The 14,719-nt window shown below is 39.9% G+C and overlaps 1 protein-coding gene across 1 annotated transcript in view; it reads left to right on the forward strand.

Moving 5' to 3' along the window:
- Positions 1-356: 356 nt before the first annotated feature.
- Positions 357-14,719, forward strand: part of T265_10149 (hypothetical protein) — a gene marked incomplete at both ends in the record, with an annotated part of 30,225 nt that continues 15,862 nt past the window's right edge. The window contains 2 exons of the mRNA XM_009176436.1: positions 357-461; positions 9,657-9,815. Coding sequence (XP_009174700.1) covers positions 357-461; positions 9,657-9,815 — 264 coding nt within the window. The remainder of the gene's footprint in view (positions 462-9,656; positions 9,816-14,719) is intronic.

Genomic DNA, 14,719 nt, shown 5'->3' on the forward strand with positions numbered 1-14,719 from the left:
TCTAAGAAAAAAGATAAGCAAATAATTTAGTTTAGGAGTTGGAATGAGTGTATAGAAATGACGAACAAGGTCACCGACAATAAGAGTTTTGTGAATAGCCTCGGTCAGGATGAAATAGGAGTTTATTTGGTGCAGCGCGTAAGAAGAAACAAAACTAGGGAACATATGACTAGACGAGAAAATGAGCTTTCTGGTATAGGAGGTAAAGGCAAAGCCCATGTTTTGCTCGTGTTAGATGCACTGGATGGCTCGGGGAGCAGTGTTATATGTCGCGTTTTCCCAATGTAAGTAAATCATGGACTAAGGACGCACCAATAAAACAGTATTTTTTATTTGCCGTTCCTCATTCCAGGTACATGGGTGGCAACACATCAGCTAAAAACCTTAATACGATCAAGTCACTCCGAGTGTTACGTGTACTGCGTCCATTAAAGACGATTAACCGAGTGCCGAAGTTAAAGGTTAGTTTCTTATTTGCATAAACCTGCATAGAGTTTTGGTCACCTTTTTACGATTACTACAACAAGCTAGCAGGAAATAACAAAAAGAAGGGTGCATTTTTACTATACTTGAGGGTCTATCCAATAAAAATTTACAGTGATATTTCTCAGGTAAACAGTGCTATAGAAACGTCATCTTGAGCTTAAATCAACCATCAGAAGAGGATACTAATGTCATCCACTCTCAGTCTCCTTTCAGAATAGTGAAAGGGTGTAAGCCATCGTTCTGAGTCAAGTGGTGATTTTTCTGCTGCAAAAATCGGTACGCAAACAACCGTAGGATTTCATGCCCAGAAAAGTTAGATTTGTGGGAAAATTGCCCCTGGATTATCTGGAAACCTATGAGGATCAAAATGTTCATATATATCTCATAAAAAACCTGTAAACACCTTGTAATGGTCACACACTTTGTTCCAAAACGCCCGCTGCCCTACTGTGACAGACTTGCTGGTTATTGTTCAGTGAAAATTTTCATGATAATCTACAACGAATGCTGCCGACCGGAGATCTCTCCAGGGAAATCAAGTTAGCATACCAAATAAAAGGGTCCGTCATAAGACTTGTGTGTCAAACAAAAAACAATCCTGTTAAATTCAGTCTGTTAGGCACAAAATGTAGTGATTGGCTGCATTTTGTTATCAATACCTGAAAACCCCACGGAAAGTCGAATACATCAAACGATAATGAAAGACAGTTGTCAGATTTTTGTGTTGTACATGAAGTGGATTTTGGAACCTAAAAGAGCCCTAATTGTTATCACGCATGCGTCTCACGAATTTCTGAGTTGACTCAAACTCTCGTTCTGGATGACCAGAACGCTCACCCGTAAACGACTAATCAGCAGTGAGATTAACTTGCATTTAAGCACGATAATAAGTCCCAATAAGGGTAAAGCAACCGTCAAGTGGTTCTTGATTTTTCACCATATTCTTCAGGAGGAAATCTCAACTGAGGTTGTAGAATATCCTCACAGTAGTACCAAAAGTTGTCATTATTTAAATACGAATTGGGAGGAAAGGTTCCTGATATGCATGTAACTAGCCACACGAGTTAATTTATATTTATCTGAACACAAGGCCTTTTTACGCAGATACACGTTGCTTACGACAGGGCTAAATTATTACACACGACCATAATTGTGCAACTGTATGGATCGGTCATAATGTGTGCGCTCTTGTGGAAAACGGTTGAAAATCCTTAATTAATTCCCCATCCAATCAGTGAGTATTAATATGTGCGAGAACACTGAAGTTTGGTGGATCCAAAAGCATCATTGATATAAACATGCGGCGGAATTCCAACCAACACTTTGATTAGGATAGGATTCTTCGAGTAGATCAGTGGCTGCCATTCAGATGGAACATTTCAACGGTTCGTTAGTCCCTATCTGAGTTAGCCTAAACCGAAGTCTCATATCTCGGTATATTTTTATGAAAACGAACTATGATACCTCAGATATCATGCCAACTAAAACACGAGGTGGCCTTTTTGCAGCATATTCAGTTGGGGAATGCCATTAATGAAGAATTCATGTGGACAGCTCTTTAAAATCACTGTAATTTGTATTTGAATGTATTCCACTAAAATGTTTATTTCACCTTGACTAACATGGCACAATTCGCATATCCTCGTGGAATATGCGAGACTGGCCGTGTGCGAAATTGACCTAATAATCTCCATCGACTTTTCCTCTTTCTCACCATAAAGGCAGTTTTTGACTGTGTTGTCAGCTCACTGAAGAACGTGTCCAACATACTCATCGTTTACTGGCTATTCCAATTCATCTTCGCCGTGATTGCGGTCCAACTATTCCAGGGTCGGTTCTTCTACTGCAACGACATATCAAAAGTGACAAAAGAAGAGTGCCAGTAAGCTCCTAACTAGTCTATTTTACTGGTAATTAGGGATAAAATAAACCACCTGAATGCATGCACAACATTTATCGATGTGTCGTCGGGTGAGGCTGCGGGACGGACAAGGGTATTGTACGAGTTGACCATTTGTGTTGCAGTGCAGAATGGACATACTTTGGAGATCTAGGGAAGAGGTCGCGCATGATGAGGCACTGTGGTTTTATCAGGTGTTTCAAAGTTGACAAAATCCCTTGTTCTAGTCCATTATTAACCTCCACTTTTTTCCAGCTGCGACTTGTCTTTACATTGTCAGCGATTTATTGAATTGTGTTTCCGGAAACGAATGCATGCGGCATTAATCACAGAATAAATGAAGAAGCGTTAGGTATGAGCTGGACATGTTGGTGTCCATGAGAAGCACATTCCACATACTATAGTATTCTCTGAGTGAACAGCAAGTCTGCGCTTTATTTGGCCATCTAAGATACCCGTGTAATAATAGCCAAGTGGAGAGATTATGTTGGATATCAACAGCGTATAAGCACCCATGCATTAGGACGTCATTACAAACTGTACAGCGTTTTATTGGAGCCCATCATGAGAAGCGGAAGATTGTTCCTGTTTAGTACTCTGAAGAAAAACGAACTAATATTTTCTCCGATCAGCCTATGACCTATGACCTGTAGCGCGTGAGGGGATGAGGAGTGTACATTTCATCGCACCTAGTCCTTTAATGATGTGACGGTATTGTACTAGCTGTATACTATTACTCTATTAGCAGCATACTAGTGTAACGTTGATACTACTGATGGAGAGGCACGCAAGTAGTGTATGTTGTGCGTGGAATTTCGCTTTACATCTTTTGGAGAGGGGAGATCTGTTGTAGAATTTGTGGAGTCGCTTTGTAACATTTTCTTGGATTTGAGCGATGAATGACTGGAGTCAATGAATATCCAGGAAAATTCAAGAAGACGCGTTCAGGAGGAGATGGATGTCTAGTTTTTGTAAATAAGATTCAAATGGGAGGTTTGCTTCCCTGTCCAACGGTTTGCAACCGGTCAGTTGGCACTTCCTAATAAATAATTCCGAAGCGAAGGCCTTCTTCTTTTACTAGTACTGTAAACCAGTAGCTGTATACCAGCTGGTATTCCACTGTCGGTAGCTTTTGCGCGTTTGTGTTTGTCATGTGTTACCAGTGTCTGGCCCCATTTGCGTATTTTCCCACTGGATGTAACTTAATTTATACGACAATCTTCATCAAACACACCAAAGACAGTTCCCTAAAGCAGCGAACCTCCCTTAAAAATTATTCATTTCAATAAAGGTAGCTGCTTGTCAGTTAGTTCAGCTATTCGAGATGGTAGCATAAAAATTGAGAAGGATGCTCCGCATCCTTAAAAATTATTGCGAAACCCAATATTTGGTTAACTATCATGCCGGTTGTTTTCCTCAAATGGAAATCTTTATTCTGTTATTATAGAAGTGTTATACATCATCTTAAAGTGGAGGTGGATAACAACAAATATGACAGAAGCAAACCAAATAATCCTTTAAATACAGTGTCTGGATTACTGACCATCCTCCATAATCCAAACCCCAGAAACTAGGTTTACTGAAAAAAAGGCCGGATTAGAAATAGACAGCTACCTGCTTAGTGTTTTTCTCAGTGCATTGGAGACCTGTTTTACCAACAAAATAATCAGCTCTTTACTTACCTTTATTTACACCACAAATGTGAACCACAGTATTAGTGGTTAATCGAAATTTCTTGCAAAGCTGCCACGTAAACTATGGCGACTATTCACAGTAGTTTTCTCTCATTGTTACAACCGTTTTTGTATCCATAGGAGTTTCGCGGTTTGTAAGTCAAAAGCGATTAGTGGTAAAATAACAGTTCACCGCGAGGCTTATTTCGGTCGTCCATAGTCTGACGGTTGAAACCGGTTTCGATTGCCTGAGTTTTCGTTTCACATTCCACACTATTACCATGAATGGGTTTGTCTTATTTGTGCGCATTACGTTTATGAGATAATTTTATTATTTTTGTGTATTCTGTAGCCGAGAATCTGACTACTCATGAATATCTTAGTTATTGTTTCTCACCTGTGGCAATCTTTTGGAAGTAGTAATGTCTTTTAAATTGTAGTACTCGGTGCACTTTGAAGTGGTAATTACAATGTAAAATTTGTCCGTTCACCTAAAGAATTTTTATTACTCGCCTCCTGATTAGCACACAATATATTGTCCTAGGAATCTATTTTTGAGATTTTTGATCATACTTAACACCCGTGTACAGTAATGGTTGATTGCCGATCTTAAAACGATTTTAAAACGCTCCATAAGGATTATTCATTGTAATTGACCGTTATCCAGCCTTTCACAATCACTGGGATTCGTGCTTTAATTCAGCAAATATAACTGAGCGACTGGTAATGTGAGGAGATCCGGGAAACTGAGCAATAACAGTGCATTTCGACATGCCAAGGAATATGCAGTTGCATGAAATTAATCTTGTTTGTAGCTCGAACATAGTGATTATTGCGGCTCCTTATTTTAAGTAGTTTCTGTTACTGTCACTTTTTTGTACGTTTCATTACGAGCACTGTTTTGGTTTGCCAACATGGTTTTAGGTGCAACTGTCTGCAATCATATAAAACAAAATTCAATATAAGTTTCATCCATAATTAGTTGAGGAGACTGGTCCCTCTCCAAAGAATGATTATCACGACATTCTAGAACTGAACTGCTGTTTGGTGAAAAGCCATGGCTGGTGAAGCAAACCAGATAAATGAAGGACCCTAGATCGTCCACCATAAGAATCGGCAGGGTCATACACGTTTAAGTTGCCCTAGTTCTTGATGAATAGTTTTCCAGTTTCGATTTTGTCACTGCAGAAGTCACAATACTCTTTCAATGTGTCGCATGATCTCAAGAAAAAATACCATTTCCTCACCGTTTTTCAGTGGACAATTCTTTGAATACAACGAAAGGGGAGAACCGGCAGTCAAAAATCGTACCTGGCGATCTCATGACTTTAACTACGACCATGTGATCAATGCGATGCTTACGCTTTTTACTGTGACTACTGGCGAAGGATGGCCGGCGTAAGTAACATACACAATTATCTATTTGTTCTGAGTAACTGAAGGTGTGTTGCAAATCTTGAAAATCGTTTAGGTACCTATAAGCAAACATCTGAGTAATTGGATTTCCAAAACCAAGTAAGTATAGCACCATCGACTGGCAATAATAATTTGCGTGCTAATGATAATCATGCTAAGTATTAGGAAGGAAAACGATACAGGCAGATGGTTCGTCTAAAGGGACGTATAACAACGAGCACTTTGAGTCGAGCCGTGTGTGGAAACATTTGGATTCGAAGCTATCCAATGGAGAAGCTAAAAATAAGATCGTGGTGTTGACAGGTGATACTAGGTTTGAATCAATCAGAATGCATAGCTGGTGATCCAAAATTAGCTGGTAAATGGTTTAGAGCACTACTGGAGGGAATAATGCACGATGTCACCACAGCACAAATATCGCGAGTTCTGCAACTTTCTCTGATCTTCGTGAGACGATAAGTTTTTGGCAGCCCACCAGGAACTATAGAGCTACCTAATTTGATACCTTCGTCAATCACAGCAATTGGGCAGTCTGTCAACAGGAGTTTGTGCTCGCTAACAAATTCATTTATATTACTGCGCTATAACCTGAAGGTGGGAACTTCATGTTAAACCATGCGCTAAATTCAGTGACGTCTTAATTCCAGATCGTTAGGCTCTCAGAAGGACATGTTCTAAAATAAGCAGCATAAGCTGCACAGCGAACCATTACGAGCAGTCGGATCAAAACTGACTTTGAATATATAGAATGAGATAAGAGGGACCATTACAAGCTAGTAAGACATAGAATCAGCCGGATGTCGACAGTGTATTTTTTACGGTTTGCTTATTTTAAGTTAAATTACTAGCGGTTTGTTTGATTTATGAAGCTCTTGGTACTTTGGGTAGTTAATAAGATCGTAAGGTTCAAGATCGATTGTGGGATGCTCAGGAATTTTCGTTAACTCACGCTCATTTCGCTCATTTTTGAAAGTCCCGCTCTCTTAAAGTAATTACTTTGATGCATTTCACCAAAGAGGACAAGCAACGGACCCTAATTTTTACCTTATTAGAGCCCCTTAGCAATATGTCTCCTCGGACCTTCAGGTTTGAAATCCAAGAATGTGAACAAGTGGAATAATTGCGCCATGATAGGAGAACTTTCTAAACGAGAACAATATGAAATCGAAGTACACAAATCCAGCCACCAATATCAATACCATGGGATATATAATTATGCCTCATTTATATAATTGAGGTGTTTTTTCACACACTGAGGGGCTGCGTTTGAGCTACATTTCGTCCGCATTTCATTTTTTTACAGTCACGCATCAGTGTCTAATATGATGAGCTTTTTCATGCCATGACACTGCTCCAAAATTTCATGAATCTCGTCATCTCACTCATACCGTTTTGGGAATGTATCTATCAAGTGTTGTTCCAGAAACCTCATTAAGAAAAATTCTTAAGTAAAGAACACAATCCAGCATATGGAGCTCAACACTTAACAGCAAACGAAGACAGTTTTGGTGTCACTCAGTTTGAATGCTCTGACCCGATGTGTCGTACAAGGACGCTTCTAGTGTACTGGTGTACCAGGCAGGTTTGATAAAAACAATGAATGGCGAAAACAGTTAAACAGTGATATGCGCAGCCGATTCTCAGCTGATGCAGCCAAGTAGGAACGAAACGTGATGACTGCTGAATTTTAGAGTCAACTGCCTCATTCTTTTATAAGTGGTATGGGTCAACCCTACCCAGTAGGCTTGGTACCCAACAGATCTTGCGCATGGCTCGTAAAAAAAGCCTCTGACAAGTTTCATTGCATGGGCCTAGTCGAAGGGAACTTCTGTTTGCTGGATACCCCCCTCGCGTTTCGACCGGTAAACATCATTAAAAGGAAGCTTATTAGCCTCACACAGGCATTTAATTAGACGGTATTTGATTACAAAACCGAATTAACATCATTGCAATTCCTCCTTTGTATTTTGCACATGTAGTGTTCTGAAGCATTCAATCGACACCACCTCCGTTGACCGTGGACCAATCGCAGATTTTCGACAAGAAATGGCCGTCTTCTACATAGTGTTCTTTATTGTATTCCCGTTCTTCTTCGTCAACATCTTCGTTGCACTCATCATCATTACATTCCAGAAACAGGGAGAAAACGAACTGATGGAGATGGATATAGACAAAAACCAAGTATGTTTGAATTACACCTGTCAAGTTTCCCAGTTTCCAAGCTTCAAATTATTCGACCGTTTTTTGGAAAAGCCGCATTAACTAGGCGTATTTTCAACGCAGTTACAGCTTGATTTAACAAAGTGGTATTTAAAGCGTCAAGGGAAGTTTATATTCCCCGTTGACGCTCAACGATAGGGACTACCCATGCGAAATCAACTGACCTGAGAAAACACTCATGGAATTTAGGTTTTCGGACGTTAGACTGGTGTGCCTATGCATCAAAAACAGTTAGCCTATTCTGATCATATTCTGTCCTCTACAGGTAATTCTGCCCATGTAGAAGGCCGTTTTTTGACCGAAGATGAAAAATGAGTAGATGTGGGAACAGTTGAACAATTTCTGCGTCAGCTATTTTCCCCGAATTTAACGACCTCTCAGCTTTAAACAACCCATTAGGATATTCGCTGTTCGGAGGAAGGAGCACTTATTTGTTAAGCGAAAGCTATATATATATACAGATATATATCAGGTGACCGAAAACCAGTTAGTCTCCTAAAAGAAATAACGTTTTCCTTAGACCAATTCACAAGGAATATGTTTGGCTGGAATAAATGTTATCACATCCCATACCCTCATCCTTCCTATCTTCCGAAAATACCCCTATGTGCAGTCATTGCCCATTTCTGTACCCCCTTAAAACTTTTCAGTATTATAAGCCTTCTCGACTTCAATCCTGGTCTGTTTTTAACCACATGAACCTGGTTATATCTACGGACACAAATTCTGCCCCATGAGGATGAGCGGCTAGTAATTGAGTGAATGCAAATTTATCAGAGGAAAAGGATGCTTCGCACATGACACCGAAAATAAATTAGGTTTTGTCTTTTTTGCAACTGGAGACTTTCGCAATAAATCACCAGCCTCGGCAAACAGGCTAGCAACTGTTGAATCAGTCCAAAAACAACAATATTCCGGAACATTCCCAAATGAACTTAATTTTCATATATATCTGCGAATTCTTTTTGTTCCAGAAACGATGTATCGATTTTGCCATCAACGCATCACCTTTGTGTCGATATATGCCGAAAGATCGCAACTCACTCAAGTATCGCATCTGGCGTCTGGTAGTTTCAACACCGTTTGAATGCTACATTATGGTGATGATTGCAATAAATACGCTTGTTCTGATGATGAAAGTGAGCCAACTTTGTGTATTTAATTCACTTTAATGCTTCTCCACGCTGCGCTGTACAGCAAGGCGGTTGAGCTCGTAATTTGTCACACTGTCGCATAATTGGCTGTAATAATGGTGTGTTAGTATCCCGTTCCTGATAAAACTAAACATTGTTTCAGAGCTCGTTGTTCATAGAAGTGAGGAGCTACAAAGTACCGATGCTGCTCATTGGGCAAACACACCTAAATAGTAATGTTCAAATGATACAAGCTACCGACTCAAACATCTGTCAAAATCCACCGCGTGGGCGCTCCTCATGACGCCCACTAAATGTTAGATAATTCACTAGGCATTGATCAAATGAAGTTGCAGAATAAGAAAGCCTAGCACATTTCGGGCGCGAATCGGTTATGACCTGTATTTTGGGACTACCAAACATGTATGACTCCTATAAATACCAAGCTTATTCAATCAAAAACCAATTGTGCTTACTTAGACAGCTTAAACATGGCTTGTTGTAAGTCACTGCTGACAGCTCAGTGGTGTTTATATTTGCACATATATACCTATACCAACCTATTTAATGTTCATGAAGGTAACTGAGTTTTAACCTCCCTCTCTGGAACCAGAAATCAATATCGCGGAATCTGATAAGCAATGGAGTAACCTAGAGTTTATTGACTGTTTGATGGGGGATTTACTCTTGACGTTATACATGATAACATTTGACTGACAAATCACTGTGTGACAGATTAGCAATGCCTCCACCCAAATACCATGTATCCATCAATATCCTGGTTTCCAGCTTTTATTTTGAATGCCCTTTTGCTTTCTATGTACGTAGTATCATCGACAAGAACAAAAATCATCGACGCATCTCACAATGGACACGGAGCAACAGGCATATCACAACTACTGTAACACGCTGCTCTATTTCAACTCAGCATTCACCGTGATGTTCTCTATAGAATGCATGCTCAAAATACTAGCATTTGGACCAAAAGTAAGTTTATTTCCCTTACAATTCGTGTTATCTTTGTTCCCAAAAGTTCTCTGTCTGAAAGTGAGACAACAATAGATTGATTGCTCTCGAAGGCTAAAGTGTAACAAGCGCAGCTGCAGAATCTAATTTGTTTCATTCAGTGAAGGGGGCTTCGAACAGATGTGAAAAACACGGTGAAGCTAGATTTGAAACTGAGAATATCGTCTTTCCGAAAAACTAATGTAACAGGAGACCATTTGAGTGGGTTAGATCAGTGTACAAAGTGGAATTGAGGCTGCCCATATCTTCTCAACTTTCAGCGCTGCCTTTCACCTTTGAAAAGTTGTGTGGACGGGAATATAGGCAAATTTGTTACCTCTGTTAGATGAAACGGCCGCCAGTGTTCAACATTTAACAATATGAGCGAAAGCATGGACCATTTTATGAGGTGCGTATGATCAAATGTGCTTGATTCACTGACACGCGTGCAAGACGGACGCGATTTTCAAATACACTTCTGTTTCTCTGCTCAATGGATACTAAAAGATGCCAAAACAGACCGTATGAAAGAGGCAATTTCTAACCACATACTGCCTTTACATCAAGAAAGGCTGAGATATTTTGCCGTTGACTCGTAGAAGATTGATAGAAACCTATCATGTGACCCAACAAGTGGAAACACAGAAGATTTACACCACTCAGAACAGTGGAAGACTAAAGAATAAAGCAGAGTCATGTAAGCGGTTTATCAATTTTTGATGACTACTTTTCCCGAGTTAAGCGTTATTAGTATAGTGGACAGCTGAAATGAAGGTGCTACTTATTCTCCTACTACTTATTCCTAAGTAATTCTTCACTGCCACTTATGCTGCTGATACACACGTATACATACATATACATATGTACATATGTATGTACGTATGCTACTATTGCTCACGTGCGGTTTATTTATCCAAAACGATTGTAATGATTCTTATTGGGGGCACCGAGCTGACAAAAATATTTAGGAAAATACAATACTTTAGGTGTTCTAATAGAAGCGTCGCACCAGCTTCTCAGTGTTTACCGTAGTGCTAATATTTATGGTAATCCACCATGGTTCCCCCAATTGGCGGCACTTGACGTCTCTGGTTTTATTGCCCAGTCTTTTGATGGGATTCACAGGATCAACTGCAAAAGTAGGTCAGCTCTACGCAAGTGGTTTTCACCATCAAAATCATTTCCACACACCCACTAGTCTACCTATAGTTCTCTTGGAAATCCGTAATGGATGACGCATGTAAATGGAGAACGGAAGGCAAAAGCTTTCGCAAGTTGCATACAGTACATCTCAAGAAGTCAGAAAAACGCAACAGAGTAGCTAGGTTCCCATAGATGGTTGTTCTAATTGCACGAGGACCTCACAAGAAGTCTTTGCTAAAAGGAGAACCCTGCGCTAAAGTCCTTTTGAATATACCTATTACATATAAGTCAATGGATGGGGAATTTACCATGCAATGAAGTATATGATTGATTCTCGTTTGTTCACCACAGCTGTATATAACTTTCGTAGAAAATGAAGCACTATCTTCAAATAAGCAAAGTCGTAAAAACAGAGGAAACTCACTAGTTCACTATCTGACTAACTTATACAGAAACACGGTGATTAGTTGGTGTACGATAACATCTCATTTTGATCCTCCTGTTAAATACGGAAAAACAAGTTATTCGTTTTCATTTGTTTTCAGAATTATTTTCGTGATCGATGGAACATATTTGATTTTATCACAGTGATTGGTAGTATCACGGATGTGCTTGTATCGGAACTACAGGTAAGATACTCAACTTATGTTCTGCACATAGAAATGCGTTTCGATCTGCGTATGATGCGCAACTGTGCGTCATAGCTACTTTTAAGTATTTTGGTAAAAGAATGTTGAACTGGTTATTTTGGAGTTTCGATCTTCTTAAGTGATAAAGACTATTGTTTATGCCGCGGAGGATGAAAAACTCCTATATCTTTTGGCTTCCGAGGGTCTCGTTTCTTTAGGGACCGAGCCGAAATATCACAGTAAAAAGGGGAGTGACAGCCACCACATTTCAGACGGAAATTCCAACCATCCTATGAAATATTCGTTTGTTCCTTCTACCTACGTACGGCTTATTGACAATCGTCACTCGATAGCTAGTCGATACTCGATCGCGTTATAAAAAAGGGGAGAGAGAAGGATGGTTGTCACTGCATCCTGCCTAAGTTCCAGTTGATCACATTTGTGACCGGCCGCTCCAGGCCGAACGGCAAAATCTACACTTACGAGCAAAGTCGTCACATGTTTGGTCTCGCTGGAAGTTGAGGATCACATTGCTGATTATCCCCAGTACCGATCAAAATGATGCACGAAGCTTCGCGGCTTTTGTATATAAGCTGACCTTATTTACAGGATAAATCTTGAATGAGGTTTACCTACGAGTTATATCAAATAATAGACCAAAAGTCAATGTGATACCGTCTTAGATTTACGGGTGCACCTAAAACATGTGTCTAAGATAAACAGAATTTCTCAGCTTATGGCTCTTTTTGGGTACTGTTGGTACTCAATCCGACATGGATAACAATTCAAGCCCAGTAAAATCATGATAATGATAAAATCGTGATAATACATACAAACTCTATTCAGATAAGAACCAAAAGCCTGTACAGATATAATCCTACCAATCACCTAGGCGTAATGTCATGCAGAATGCAACGAACAATTTGAACGGTGGGCCAATATGATCGTGTTCGAAGCTGAAATAGTTGGGCATCCAACAAGATCCTCCGGTAAAATTTCACCACGGCTTCCTGTTTATTCTGATCACAAAGTCAACAAGGATGTCTATCACTGTTCCACTTCATCTGACAATTGTTCCAATACGAAGGAATAAGAAATCGTTTTCACTGGAACGTCAAACACAGTTGTGAGGTCAGACACGCTAACAATGCCCAGTAGAGGGGTGAGAAATAAATCCGACTTTCAGAGCGCAATAGCATAAAGTAGGGCTCTCTCAGGTTGGGGAAACTGATTTAAAAATGAAAGGATTATCACTGGTCATTTGAGAAGGCTAGTTTACTTCAATATGGAGAGCGAAAAATTGCAAATTTACTTATAAGGACAAATGAAAGTTTTATTAAATAGGATAGGATATTGCATCTTAAAACCTCAAGACATTAAAGTGTAGGAACAATAATTCAGACCATTTCGTGGAAACATTTAGACAGGTCCTTGGACACGTGTCAGCTCAAGGGTTGTTGAACCTATTGTACAGCATTTATTGGCAGCCGTATTTACATTCCACTGAGGGAATCGCAGACAGTACCAATAACTGCAATGATTTGTTGAGTTTCTAGTGCTTTATAACTGGTTGAATCGATAACATATATTTCTGGTTTGATAACTTACAAATGATGACCTTTCTTAGCCGTAAGAAGACAGTTGTTCTAAGCACCATTATTGTTATTCGTTGTCTATATTTTCATATTTTTTGACTCGTTATAGTGCCTGCTTTTTCCCAGAGAATGTGCGGTCTATGCTGTGCACTGGAGTAGTTGTTGTTTAGCCACGTTTTTGTACAAATGGTCTCTCAGTCCAGCAACTTGTTTGTAAGCTAGATCGGGTTTATAAGAGACAAAGAGCCAATCAACGACAGATTACATCATTGGCAAGTGTTGACAGAGATTTTTTGTGGGGGTGTGTTTGAATACATGCCTCACTAATAGGCTACGGAAAGCCCCGAAATAATTTTTGATGGCATCTGGAGTCTGACCCTTTAGTTCACAAACTTCATTTGAAGTCTCCTTCTGAGTGTCCTTCATAATTGCTGGTATAAATTCTGAGTGATAATTCTGTAAATCGTTTTCCTGATTAGATTTCCCACTGTATATTTGAATAAATTTTTTGCTGTCAATTAAGCACTAACACTTTCTAGCGTCCATCAATGTTGTCACGCGTGTCAGCCACGCCTAACAACTCCGCTTCGTCCCGGGATTCATGTTAATTTCTGTCGTCTCAACTATCACTTTTTTCGGCATGCATTGTCATTCCCCGTAAATTCCGAACTTTTAACTGTGTTCTGCCCTCAGTACATACGCCACCATCTTCCATCCGCTCCTGATATTAATATTAATCTCTTGGTTTCTGATTATTTCTCCCTCAATCTCCATGGCATTCTAATGTATATGGTAATTTCTACATTCAACTGAGGGACGATCACCCAATCGGTCCAATACTCTGCATAACCTTTTTTAATATCTGCAAAGCCACCCGTTCGTGCTATAATTAGCACCAAGTACTTGCTTTGAACGGAATGACTTTTTTTCCGTCCCGTTGTTACCACGCCTTGATATCAGTGTTGACGCCAGTGTTCATACCAGTGTTGACCATACAACAAAAGAATTGGGACGAAAACAGAACCCAGTGTAATGAAGCATCTCAACTATGATCTGAGTTTTGAGAAACCGTGAGAAACCGCCAGGCGAGGGCCACCATGGCGTTAGCCCGTTGGCTTGGTTTTCTATGGCATTACTTTGCGCTTGCTGATTGACTATCAGTAGGGACAGTCTCGTGGGGACCAAGTTGAATTTCACCGTGATCAAAAATCCATCAATCATTTGTTTGCCATGGAAAAAATTCTTGAGCAGCGTCCCTCTTTCAAACCTCCTATTTTGGCTGTTCTCCTTGATTTGAAAGTTGCTTTCAACTCTGTCGATCGTCAGCAACTTTGGTAATGTCTAAAATCAAAGGTCTTACTACCGAGCTGTACCTTTCATGGGGGTATCTTATGGGAAATAATGTAGGCGCAAAGTAGAATTAATCACGTCCACTGGTGTAAGACAAGCCTGCTTGCCATTCGTGTTAAATTTTTTTATTGATCTGCTGCTCCACTTGCACCATCAAATGCTTCTTGGA

This window comes from Opisthorchis viverrini (assembly GCF_000715545.1).
Source record: "Opisthorchis viverrini unplaced genomic scaffold opera_v5_338, whole genome shotgun sequence".
In the NCBI taxonomy this organism is placed as follows: Eukaryota; Metazoa; Platyhelminthes; class Trematoda; order Opisthorchiida; family Opisthorchiidae; genus Opisthorchis; species Opisthorchis viverrini.